This window comes from Cydia strobilella, chromosome 13, assembly GCF_947568885.1.
Source record: "Cydia strobilella chromosome 13, ilCydStro3.1, whole genome shotgun sequence".
Taxonomy (NCBI): domain Eukaryota; kingdom Metazoa; phylum Arthropoda; class Insecta; order Lepidoptera; family Tortricidae; genus Cydia; species Cydia strobilella.
Genome location: NC_086053.1, coordinates 13,081,530 through 13,094,816, shown reverse-complemented (window position 1 = coordinate 13,094,816; position 13,287 = coordinate 13,081,530). Strand labels below are relative to the sequence as shown.

The following is a 13,287-nucleotide window of genomic DNA, read 5'->3' as shown; positions in this document are numbered from 1 at the left end:
TTGGTCACACTGACCTAAACGTCAAAGTCAAACTCACTGTATTTAGTATTGCATATAACCTAAAAATATTTATTTGTTTTTATTTATTACGTTAACGGAATGTTATCTGTTATAAATATTTGCAAAAATGTCCATATAAATACATTATTAATGCAACAAATAAGATACAAATCTAAAACACATTGGGTAATAAACTATTGCTTTATACTTATTTTGTGAACTTGTAATGATGATATTTTATAATGTATTTAATTTATATCTATATAGGCTAAATTAAAAAAGAAAACTAGTCCAAAATACAAGGCTCAGAATCACTTCGACGAGTTCTACGGGTCGGTGTTCGGCGGGAAATGGCCTCCGATGAAGGAGGCGATGCTGCGGCGTTCTAAGTATGTTGCTGTAATCAACAACTATGGGGATTCTGAAGAAACTATTGACTTCCTCACCGAGAGAGGTAAGTTACTATAATAGGGAATTAGGGATATTTCCTGTATTTAAAATAAATTATTTCACACCATGCACGAAATAAAGCACCAGAAAAATTAAAGTTTTGAATGATTTACGGTTAGTTTCACTAGACTTATATTACGGCGCAGTTACATGCATCATGTTACGGGTCACCCTGTTGGTTGAGCAAAGTGGATAGGATACTGGCTTATAAACCTCAACGAATCTAAATGCACAGTACTCCACATGCACAACAAAAACCCAAAGTTGCCATACACTTTAAACAGCGTAGCGTTAGCAGGAACCATGACCCAACAAGACCTGGGAGTCATAGTGTCTAATGATCTCAAGTGGGAACCCCATATTTCACGAATAGTAAAAAAGGCTAACTCTATAATCTACATAATTAGAAAAGCTTTTCGTATCCTCACCACCGAAACAATGCTAAAGATATATAAGACCTACATAAGACCAATTCTGGAATATGGCTTTCAGATATGGAATCCATACTTCAAAAAAGATATTGACATGATCGAGCGAGTGCAGCGTAGATTCACTAAAATTCCCGCACAACTAAAGTCACTTTCATACGAAGAAAGATTAGTCAAGCTGGGCCTGACAACACTGCAAAAAAGGCGTGAACGTGGCGACTTGATCGAAACGTTCAAAATAATTAACGGATATTACGACTGTCCAGAACTAAGCGATCTGTTCGCTCGAAACTCAAACACGCGCACAAGAGGACACAACCTTAAACTAATAACAACAAAGCACAAAACAAATATCGGCAAACACTTTATTGCAAACCGAGTAGTAAAGGCTGGGAACAAATTACCCTCAGAAGTTGTGAACTCTGCAAGTGTTAATCAATTTAAAAATAAAATAAATAAATAAAAATAAAAAAGCCTTTTATTTCTGGGTTGAAACTTAATCTAAATTTTTCTAAATGTCTAATATCTAATGATCACTCCAGAACCCTCCTAAGAGGTATAGGCCTCTTCCAGAATCTGCCACTTTCTTCGGTCTTGGGCCTCCCATATCCAGTTGGCCCCCACTGTTTTAATTATGTCGTCCGACCATCGTGCCAATGGCCGTCTTCTCTTCCTCTTTCCGCCTGGACCTTTCCAGGCCGTTGTGTGAAAAGTCCACCTCTCGTCTTGGAGTCTGGCAACATGGCCAGCCCATCTCCATTTTTGTTTCTGGGCCTGGCTTAGTGCGTCTATAAGCTTAGTTTTTTCTCGGATTATGGAATGTCTGATCTTGTAAATTTTTCTTATTTTAAGTATACTCCGTTCCATGCCCCTTTGGCATGAAACTATCGTCCTTTTGGCCTTTGAAGTGAATTTCCATGTTTGGCATGCATAGATCATTGTTGGGAGTATGCACATATCCATTACCTTCTTCTTAAGCTTGATAGGTAGGTCGCTTTTTAGGGTTTCTTTTAGACTCCAGTACTTATTCCAGGTGTTTTTAGTTCTTCTCTCAATTTCCTGTTCGTTTGCATTTGGGTTGAAGCTTACTTGTTTTCCCAGGTATATGTATTGGTCGACATACTCTATATTTTCATTTTTTATAGTTATCTGATTTTTGTTGCTATTTGACATAACTTTAGTTTTGCTATAATTCATTTCAAGTCCAACTTTTTTGCTCTCTATGTTCAATGTGTTCATCATATATTCTAAGTCTTTACTACTTCTTGCAAACAGGGCCAGATCATCCGCAAATCTTAGATGTGTCAGGTTTTTTCCTCCAATATTTATGCCAAGTGATTTCCAATCTAGCTGTCTGAAAACTGATTCTAGCACGGCTATAAAAATTCTTGGGGATAGTGGGTCTCCCTGCCTTACCCCTCTCTTAATGGGAAATGATGGGCCAATTTTGTCAAGTTGTATTTTGCTGGTACTATTCATGTAAATGTTTTTAATTACTGTTATGTAGGTGTTGTGAACTTGTTGGTTTTCTAGTGTTTCCCAAATGGCTGAATGTAGTATGGTGTCAAAAGCCTTCTTGTAATCAATATAGGCTATATAAAGTGGTGTGTTGAATTCTTGGTGTTTTTCTATGATTTGTTCCAACGAGTGTATGTGGTCTACTGTTGAAAAACCCCGTCTGAAGCCCGCTTGTTCAAGTGGTTGGTGTCTATCTAGGATGGTGCTTATTCTTTTTTCTATAACTGATGAAAAGAGTTTAAATTTAAAAATAGACTAGACAAACTATGCTAACTGTGCTAAGTGAACTATGATTTAGACGTACCAGCATCAGCTGCCTGTCTAAAATGAAATAATAATAATAATAATAAGCCCCCAGGGCAGCTTGTGGCGAGCTGAATGGGAAGTGACGTCCCTTGGGTCCCATACCCCCGAGAGTCGGTCAGGCCCCTCCCTCCGGCTTGCCTTCATTGGCCGGCTGGAGTGAACACTGAGCAGGGGCCGCAGGAATCTCACCTCTGGCTTGCCTTTACCGGCCGTCCAGAGTGGGGTGTCAGAGCTATATGCTCGCAGGGTGGAAGTGAAATATGCATAAGACGCGAGTTGGCACAGTGGCTGTGAGTGTTTACAGCCACTGGGTAGAAAGCGGTGCACACCTCTCCACACCCTGAGCCACTCACGCGATGTTGTCCCCTTGTCGCTCCGTGCGAGCGGCCGTTTTCGGGGACCCATATTGTGAGTTGGCGAGTCACCACCTGTCCATTTTTTTCGTGTTTTTAAACATAGATTGGGGCAGGTGCCACAGTGTTTCCATAGACCCAGTAACCAGTACACTAACATCGCAACACAATAGCCTAGTTTATTTTGTTTCTTATCATTGCAATAGTCCTACACTAACCGGGGCTTGTCCTTGGGTGCACTACTATAGTGCATACAGGGATAATCGTCGGTTGGTGTCACATCACCTTTTAGAGTAAATTGTCTTTTTATAAGGGGCCTCTGCGTGTTGGCTTCGGCCCCTCGCACGCCTTCCAAATGTCCGGGACCCCATGGTCCCGAGATTATGTAAAGGACGAACATAATAATAATAAGCCCCCAGGGCAGCTTGTGGCGAGCTGAATGGGAAGTGACGTCCCTTGGGTCCCATACCCCCGAGAGTCGGTCAGGCCCCTCCCTCCGGCTTGCCTTCATTGGCCGGCTGGAGTGAACACTGAGCAGGGGCCGCAGGACTCTCACCCAGGCGCGGCTTCCTCTAAGGAGCGCTTGTGCAGTGCACTCCCATAAATAATCATAATGAAATTATAGTGCCTAATTAATATATTACTCTTTAAGATCTATCGTACAAAAGTAAAATACCAATTAAATAATTACCTTTATTCATTAAAGGTTATAGACGGCCTATACTACTCGGCCTACTCCTATAATTTCATAGGAATCATAGGTAACGCGCGAAGCGGAGCGCTTTGGATTGCGCTCCTATGAAAAAGATTTAGTACATCAAATCAATAGGAAATTCAATGAGAGCGAAAGAGAAGTTTCGCTACAGTTCCGCACGTGAAACAGAAGATTTTCTATGAAGAAAGAGGTAAAATTGGAGCGGCGCTCCGTAGCCCGTTTGACCTTGCGCCCTCTCGTCGAATGCGCGCGCATTGTGCGCGCCATATTGTCACTTGTTTGTAAACAGACCTTAGTTAGTAGTCAATTTTAAAGTACGCGCGTGAATGGAATTTTGGCATTTTTTTATTATAAATAATTAACCAAGAGTTTAAGCAGTAAGTGCACATAATTTGTTTGTTGTGAGGTATTTAAAATGAATGAATTTAACGGGAGAATGTGAAAAAAGTTTACAAAATCGACTCGAGTTCAATATAAAAGGAAAACCTTGAACTTTCGTAACAATGTTCGTCAAAAACAAAAACTTATATGTCATTAAATAAGATCAATATGCAAAAACACCGTGGTTGTGTTATGTCGCTGTGATAAAAGTAACTAGGTGTTTTAGTTTATCGTGTTACCTACCTAAGTACATATGTCTTGTTTGGAGCGGGCGCGGGCGGGCCGGGCGACGGCTGTGCGGTGAGTTTGCTTGGACCGAAACCGATGTGTTAACAATTTAGCACATATTTCCATAAAATTTTAAAACAACATTCACAACCTAGAATCCATTTGTAAAATGAACTGCAGTTAGCGTCTATCGGTCGTCAAGATATTCGTAATAGCGAAATTCTATAAGAGAGTTCAATGACCGTATTTTGTGTCGGTTAATTTAATGTGTAGTTTTTTACTGTGATAGTGAACACCCATAATATAGAATCACCAGCCGCCGCTGCTCTCACCTCTGGCTTGCCTTTACCGGCCGTCCAGAGTGGGGTGTCAGAGCTATATGCTCGCAGGGTGGAAGTGAAATATGCATAAGACGCGAGTTGGCACAGTGGCTGTGAGTGTTTACAGCCACTGGGTAGAAAGCGGTGCACACCTCTCCACACCCTGAGCCACTCACGCGATGTTGTCCCCTTGTCGCTCCGTGCGAGCGGCCGTTTTCGGGGACCCATATTGTGAGTTGGCGAGTCACCACCTGTCCATTTTTTTTCGTGTTTTTAAACATAGATTGGGGCATGTGCCATAGTATTTCCATAGACCCGGTAACCAGTACACTAACATCTCAACACAATAGTCTAGTTTATTTTGTTTCTTATCATTGCAATAGTCCTGCACTAACCGGGGCTTGTCCTTGGGTGCACTACTATAGTGCATACAGGGATAATCGTTGGTTGGTGTCACCTTTTAGAGTAAATTGTCTTTTTACAAGGGGCCTCTGCGTGTTGGCTTCGGCCCCACGCACGCCTTCCAAATGTCCGGGACCCCATGGTCCCGAGATTATGTAAAGGACGAACATAATTATAATAATAATAAGCCCCCAGGGCAGCTTGTGGCGAGCTGAATGGGAAGTGACGTCCCTTGGGTCCCATACCCCCGAGCGTCGGTCAGGCCCCTCCCTCCGGCTTGCCTTCATTGGCCGGCTGGAGTGAACAATGAGCAGGGGCCGCAGGACTCTCACCTCTGGCTTGCCTTTACCGGCCGTCCAGAGTGGGGTGTCAGAGCTATATGCTCGCAGGGTGGAAGTGAAATATGCATAAGACGTGAGTTGGCACAGTGGCTGTGAGTGTTTACAGCCACTGGGTAGAAAGCGGTGCACACCTCTCCACACTCTGAGCCACTCACGCGATGTTGTCCCCTTGTCGCTCTGTGCGAGCGGCCGTTTTCGGGGACCCATATTGTGAGTTGGCGAGTCACCACCTGTCCATTTTTTTCGTGTTTTTAAACATAGATTGGGACAGGTGCCATAGTATTTCCATAGACCCGGTAGCCAGTACACTAACATCTCAACACAATAGCCTAGTTTATTTTGTTTCTTATCATTGCAATAGTCCTGCACTAACCGGGGCTTGTCTTTGGGTGCACTACTATAGTGCATACAGGGATAATCGTCGGTTGGTGTCACATCACCTTTTAGAGTAAATTGTCTTTTTACAAGGGGCCTCTGCGTGTTGGCTTCGGCCCCACGCACGCCTTCCAAATGTCCGGAACCCCATGGTCCCGAGATTATGTAAAGGACGAACATAATAATAATAATGTGTGTATGTGTGTGTGTGTTGTATACTATAAAGCATTATTTTGTAGGTACGTTTTAAAACCTGCTTAATGATGTTGTAGAATATCTTTAATATATGTATAAGTCACTTAAGGAGACCAAAAATCAATTTAGCTAGGTTTTGTTTTTGGAAAATAGTACATTATTGCAGAGGCTGAGAAAGGGCAATTTGTGCATAAATTTAGATTCTGTCGCCCGCGGCTATAATAAGTTGCTGGTTGCATTTTTCTTAGTGGATACATGTTTTTAAAAAGATCTGCTAAAACAGGACAATAATGGTTTGAATTTTTTTAATTTAAGTTTGACCATAAAGAACAACTTCCTGTACTATTTTTGCTACAATAAGACGAACATCTCTGAGCATATTGGAGAAAATAAACTTTTTTCCTCTAGATTTTAATATATAGGCAGCAGCAAACCAGTATGGGCTATAATATTATAAGAGTATTTATTAAGAAAACCCTTAAGCTTAGACATATTTTTTTAATTAAAACTATTTTAGTAGCTATTTTCTTACTTTTTTAGTAACTATTACATAGGTAACATAGGATTAGTATTTAATATTGAAAAATGGTAGAAACATCTACTTAAAAATTTGGTAGTAAATTGCTTATTGAACCTTAAGTATAAATGCTACCCATTCCCTCCAGGTGCCCACTGTCTCAAAGCCCTTATGTCAGTACAACAAGAGTTCCACAAGCAGTACCCACCCACATCCACGCACACAGACACACAGACAACCACCCTCGAACAATACACAGCCAAAGTGCAGTCTGACGACATATCCAGCATATACCCGCAAGACAACCTGCCCGAGAAGCTGGAGCTGAGTAATATGACGATTAGAAGTAGTGAGGAAGAAAAGGAAGTAGAGAAACAGTAAGTGTAACAATATTTCCAATCATGTCATCATGACTCAAATAATGCATTGCATTTATTATAAGGTGTGGGTAGATCTACTTTTTTTGTGTTGTTATTCTTTCCCATTGTCCAAGGAACAAGAGTGGCACAGTCTGCTAGAAGAAATGTTGTATCACGTTCTACTGATATTCTTAGTAGATGGCTCATCATTATACATTTCTGTGGTAGTAACTACTTGCTTGCCCGCTACTTGGTAATATTAAATACCATAAAATCAAGATTTTAAGAGTAGTTTTTTTCTATGGACACCTAACCATAACATAACTATGGCAACAGGTGATACTATAAATTTGATTCACCCACTTGTGTCGCTTAACTTCAAAATCGGGTAAATCCATTCGACTCTCTCAGCAAATATCTACCTTAATACCAAAATAGCATAATCTGACATATATGGGTTTACCCGATTTTGAAGTTAAGCGACTCACTTATCCCTTTGACTGCTTAAAAAGTCCACACATCTCAGATTTCCTGAAAGCGAAGATAAGTAATAAAAAATCTAGCAAGTTTATGGCCAGGGAAAGTCATGGATAATTAGAGGTCTTTTTCTCAGCAGCATGAAAATATTACTTAAAATTTTCCAGGACCCTAAAAAACCTGACCCTAGAGGAATCCTTGGCCAGCGCGCAAATGGACATGTCCCGCATTATCGACCCCTCAATGGGGGTCACTTCCGAAGCCCTGTACCAGTACGTGCCGGCCACGCAGCTAAAGGGCATGGATGAGTGGGTGCCGGAGTCACTGCACTATTCTTACTATGCTAGTAAGTACGTTTTTGAGACAAAGTTAAAACATAAGGAATATTTTGAAACTGGATCACAAACATATCTGCTCAATCCAACTGTTGTTTTACATGACGAACGGGGCGCGCCGCGCGCGCTCAATTGCCGAGCGCTTTAAAAAAGCCCGATAACCGGTGGGGCCCACTGTGCGCGCTCCAATGTCGTGTCGTTCGTCTTCGGTTCAGAATTAGAAACATAAATGTATGGATTGGTTCTAAAACGAAAGACAATTGAAACCAGTACGTATGTAATTTAAAACTTGTTCTCCTAAATCGTGGCTATTTTTACTTATTACAGAAGATAAAGACTTCCCGTTGGCAATAGAGCCGGAAACAGAATTCAGTTTCCCGGAGCACCTCAAAGTGTACACGTATGAAATGGGCAGCGAGTGGAACATGTTTCCTGAACCAAAGAGATGTAAAACTAGTAAGTAGCAGTTTCTCATTTTGCTTTCATTATTTAACAGTATCAACTGTATCAAGTGCCAGTCTTTTACGCTAGATGGTGCTATGAACTTCCCTAAGGACGACCCCACACTAGCGTCTCTAGAGCGTCGGCGTCTGGTCAATTCTACAGGTGCTGCTCGACGCAACGTTGGCGCAACTGCGCAGACGCTAATTCCTATAGCGCTGACTAGCTGCCCACGCTCAAAAAACGCTAGTGTATGGTGGCCCTAAAGGCAAAGAGCTAGGTATTATTTGTAGAAGAGTTGTTAAGTATAAGAAAAAAATCGTGCTTCGAATATGACAGTAAGATGGCGCTGTACGGCTCCCTACATTTTCTATTTGTCAATCCTAGCTGACTAAAAGCCCACTAATAGGTTTTTTTTTATTAGTCTGCTTTGGTGTCTCACTGCTGGGCAAAGGCCTCGTTTTTTCCATTCGACCCTGTCATAGGCGTTTTCCCACCAAAATAAAATTCAATATGGGATTTTTTTAACGGTTTTTACACTTTTTAGGTGTAATGAACTATTATCCAATGGACTGTGGGAGCGTGCTAGCGGTGTTAGCATTATGCTTGTCCCCCGGCGACCGCGTGCTAGACCTGTGCTCCGCCCCGGGAGGCAAGGCGCTCGTGGCGCTCCAGACCTTGTTACCCGACGTCATAGTGTGCAATGACTCCTCCATATCACGGACCAACAGGTAATCATCAGTATTATATCATATAACATTGATTGTAACCACTGTGTAGAAGTTTGAAGTTGCGTAACTTTAGTAAGAAGCGCCATGACTCCGTGTCCTTACCAGGTGTCACTCTGTTTTTTACGTGTATTACTTGTATAGCCACAAGTAACTAGATGCGCTACATTATTAGTTATGTCAAAGAGTTATTGATTACGTCACAAGGGAGCAAAATGACACACATTTTGCGGCGAGGGCGTACATTGAATCCTAAACGAAGCGAAGGATAATATGATATAATTACGGGCGTAGCGAGATATTCTAAAATAGAATCCCGACCGTAATGAGGGACTCAAGTGTTAACGCCTAAGGTGGAAATAATTTTGCTACCATGTTCATTTTCATTTTCATTATGTAAAGAAAATATATTGTCCTAGAACAGAAAAGTGGCACATTGATCCCTCCTAACAGGAAAGAAAAGTGCCACTTTCCTCCTAGCAGGGAAGAAAAAACCTGAAAAAAATTGTGCCCCCCGAATCAAATCAAGTGTGCGTTCCAGAATCAGCCGCATATTCCGTGACTACCTGATCGACTTCGATACTAGCAACTCGTGGCGGGAGCGCGTCATTATATCCACGCGCGACGGACGGGAATACACTGACGACATGGGTTTTGATAAGGTACGTACTGAGGACTTTTTTATTATAAATTTCATTTTTAAATGTTCATTTGTCGATTTAAATACAAATATTAAAAGACAGTCCAGCAAACAGTTGATAACACACACGGTGGTTAGGGGCCAGGGCCACCCGACTCGGCTCAAAAGACGCTAATGTAGCCCTAACCACCGAGTACACAAGCGTCTTTTGTGAGTCGGCGTCTAGTCAGCGCTATGGAAAATGGCGTCGCTGCGCAGTTGCGCCAACGTTGCGTCGAGCAGCAGCCGTAGAGTTGACTAGACGCTGACGCTCGGGGGACGCTAGTGTGGGGTGGCTCTATAAAGCGCAGATTTGTGTTATTTGCCGATTTGCTTAATACATTTATCTCAATAAATAACATATACATAAGTATTCTTCTACTTGTGTACTGGTGTAGTTCATCGTCATATAATTTTGACAACAACGTACCCCTTCCCAACGTACAGTCGCCATCGGATACATCGGAGCGACCAAGGTATTAGAGTGCGTGTTGAGATATTCTTGAGCACCTCGGCCGCTCTGATATATCTCATGGCGACTGTAAGTACCGTACCGCAAGGGACTGCATCGGTGTTCATTGCACGAGTTTAGAACGGTCAGTGCGGCAACCGTGTGCCTAGGAACTGTAGAAAAAACCGGCCAAGTGCGAGTCGGACTTATATTATTACGCAAAAAACGGCAAAAAAAATCACGTTTGTTGTATGGGAGCCCCCCTTAAATATTTATTTTATTCTGTTTTTAGTATTTTATTATTGTTTATTAATACAACACTCAAGCTTACAGTTTACATACCAAAGCGCTCACATGCTACACAATAAGATTCAACAAGTATTTACAATATACACAAAAAATGTTGTTATAGCGGCAACATAAATACATCATCTGTGAAAATTTCAACTGTCTGGCTATCACGGTTCATGAGATACAGCCTGGTGACAGACGGACAGACAGACAGACAGCGAAGTCTTAGTAATAGGGTCCCGTTTTTACCCTTTGGGTACGGAACCCTAAAAAACCGTCTTGTTTTGACATTCATACCACAGAATAAATAATAGTACAGAAAGGAAACTTCCTACAAAACCGAAGTTTGACAGCGGTTCAGGGCCGAATCATACTGACCCTTTCTAATATATGGCACTATCCCTTTCGGCTATTTAGGGTTGTCAAAATTCAAGTCATTATCTTATCTGTGGTCGTGCACGCAAAGGGACGTTAAGTTGTGTCAACCCTAATAATAATTGCTCGGAGCAATGCTGAGCCGAACGGAGCTGAGAGTACCCGAAAGGAGGAGTTTCGCACCCCAAGAGTAGCTCATGAGATTTGTGTCTACTTATCACAAGATGGCGTTACTAGTTCTTGTTATTTGCAATGTCAAGTACCCGAACCCGAAAGATATTATAAAATCTCATAAAAATATATATAAAAGACGAAAGCCAGTCCGCTCCTGTAGGAAGGATTTAAGTTAATGAAGAAAATATCTATACAAAACAGTGTTCCTATACATACGGTATAAACTAAATAACTTTGGTTTTGTTATAATCTTACTTGACATCAATGCCATCTAGTGTTTATATACACATTCAGAGGAACGCTGTTTTCTATAGTGTAACTCTTTATTAACTTACTCCTCCCTCCAGGTGTTGGTGGACGCGCCTTGCACAACAGACAGACGGACGATCAACCAAGACGCTAACCTGGTCTACCACCTGGCGCGCGTCAAAGACCGGCTCAGTTTACCAGACGTACAACCTTACTTGCTAACGTAAGCGATTACCATACTTAATCTAAGTTGTTAAGTATGCCATTTAGTTATTTACCTCACAAAACATGGCCTTCCTCGCATTACCGGCAGCCGGGTTTACTTACCGTATAACTACAGCGTTGCAGTTCCTCAGAATGGATACCCGATTCCAAGCTATCGTACTAACATAGACCTTTTCTCGTCGCAATAAGCTTCAAAATCCAAGTGACGTGTTGACGATGGTAAGTCCTTTCAGGTATTGGTAGATGTGCCGTGCACGACCGACAGGCACACTATGAACGAGGATGAGAATAATATCTTCAGGCCGGATCGAGTTAAGGAGCGTTTGCGTATGCCGGAGATGCAGTCGCAGTTGTTGACGTGAGTTTGTTTATTTTTTTTGTTTTATTATTACTTAATAATGTATAATTAATGTCATTACCGGGTCTAACGCGATTAAATTTCACCACACCACACCGTGACCACTGACCATGACCACAGATAGTGCAACCTAGCAGAAACGTCGAAAACAAGGTAAAAGAATTAAATTTAATCGCGTTAGACCCGGTAATGACATTAATTATGTCTACAAAACGCGAGAGTTTAAAGTGTTATACTTAATAATGTACTTAAATACAAATTGACTTTCGCGCAGTGACGATTTTATTTAAATAAGATTTACTCGCTACAGTCCTTATTTTATTGTTGAATCTAGCTCGCTCGCGATTCAATAACACTCGTAGCAATGCCACTCTCTTGTTGCACTAATATCTTATTTACTTCATAATTGTAGGTAACATTAAAACATTTGTACTATTTGCAGAAACGCCTTGAAGTTAGTCCGAGTGGGCGGAGCAGTAGTATACTCCACGTGTTCGCTCAGCCCCGTGCAAAATGATGGAGTCGTCCACATGGGGCTCAAGCACGCATTTGAAACGCATGGTGTAATCGCCACTGTCAAGTAAGTTTTATAAATATGTATATTCTTGCCTGACTCGTACCTCGAGAAGGCCTCACTCATGCTCGGCTGTGTATATTCATTACTCAGCTACGTCCAAAACGCGTGTTGTTCAAGCACACCTCTTAGACGCCTTTTCCTTTTTCGTTCTTACTTGTTTGTTACCGCATTTTCTCTGCCAAAATTAACTATGTCAACTCAGGAGTTCATGGAAAAAACTTAGCCAGTAGATACGAGGTTAGTTTCCTCATACACACCGCAGTTTTAAGTCAGAATAGAGACAACGCGATAAGGCATTCGTCTATTCTCTTCTTTGTCGGTCCCCCTTTACTGAGGATCGCGTCTACTTGGTTTTGCAGCTCCTGTAATTTGTCTCCATCGGTCTCGATCTCCCGTAGCCCTTACCGCTTGGTGGAGTTTGCCTAAGGTGTCCTTTTGGTCAGACCATCTAGTTGGTGGGGGGCCCAGAGGTCTTTCGCCTTCCATTCTCCGAGCACGATCACTTTTTCTAAAGTTTCATCACCTCAACGCATAACATGACCAAAGTAGGAAAGCAAAGTAGGATTCGTCTATTGGATGAATTTAAAAACCGTGGCCCTCACATGTTTATTTTTAATCCATTGCAGAGATCTGTCCGCGCCCTTTGCAAACCTGGCAGGCACGCTATCACTAGCTGCTGGGTCCATTGCGCCGCGCTACGGGCAGCTGGTCACACCCACGAACGATGCCAACTTCGGGCCCTCCTACATTGCCAGGCTAGTCCGTGTTAAGTAATTTTATTTGACCTAGTAATGTATAAATCAAATCAAACGGTTGAAACCAGGGCGCGGCGTACTATGACCAAAGAAGTTTAGACCTTACATACAGGGTAATAATTTATAGGGTGAATATTTAGATCATACTGAACAACTTTTACTATGGGACCAACCTCGAAAACGAGAAAATATATTGGTTATCTCATATATTTTGGCTGGTCTGATGTTGATATTTTGTATGGGAGAGTAATTTTTTTCGTGATTTCGGGGTTGGTCCCATTGTA

General features: G+C 41.8%; 1 protein-coding gene across 3 annotated transcripts; it reads left to right on the top strand.

Annotated features, from left to right (window-relative positions):
• Window positions 1-20: 20 nt before the first annotated feature.
• LOC134746799 (5-methylcytosine rRNA methyltransferase nsun-4) lies at window positions 21-13,030 on the top strand. 3 transcript variants are annotated; one of them, XM_063681346.1, is made up of 10 exons: window positions 21-186; window positions 268-454; window positions 6,678-6,906; window positions 7,533-7,711; window positions 8,028-8,156; window positions 8,689-8,872; window positions 9,411-9,531; window positions 11,187-11,311; window positions 12,114-12,251; window positions 12,875-13,030. In XM_063681346.1, exons 1-10 carry the CDS (start codon window positions 100-102, stop codon window positions 13,020-13,022), a joined length of 1,527 nt encoding a protein of 508 aa, XP_063537416.1. In that variant the 5' UTR covers window positions 21-99; the 3' UTR covers window positions 13,023-13,030. The 3 variants fall into 3 exon arrangements, with proteins under 3 accessions (XP_063537416.1, XP_063537415.1, XP_063537417.1); XM_063681345.1 differs by lacking the exon at window positions 11,187-11,311 and adding an exon at window positions 11,547-11,671 and having other exon boundaries at window positions 22-186; XM_063681347.1 differs by lacking the exons at window positions 12,114-12,251; window positions 12,875-13,030 and adding an exon at window positions 11,547-11,671 and having other exon boundaries at window positions 22-186.
• The last annotated feature ends 257 nt before the right edge of the window (window positions 13,031-13,287 follow it).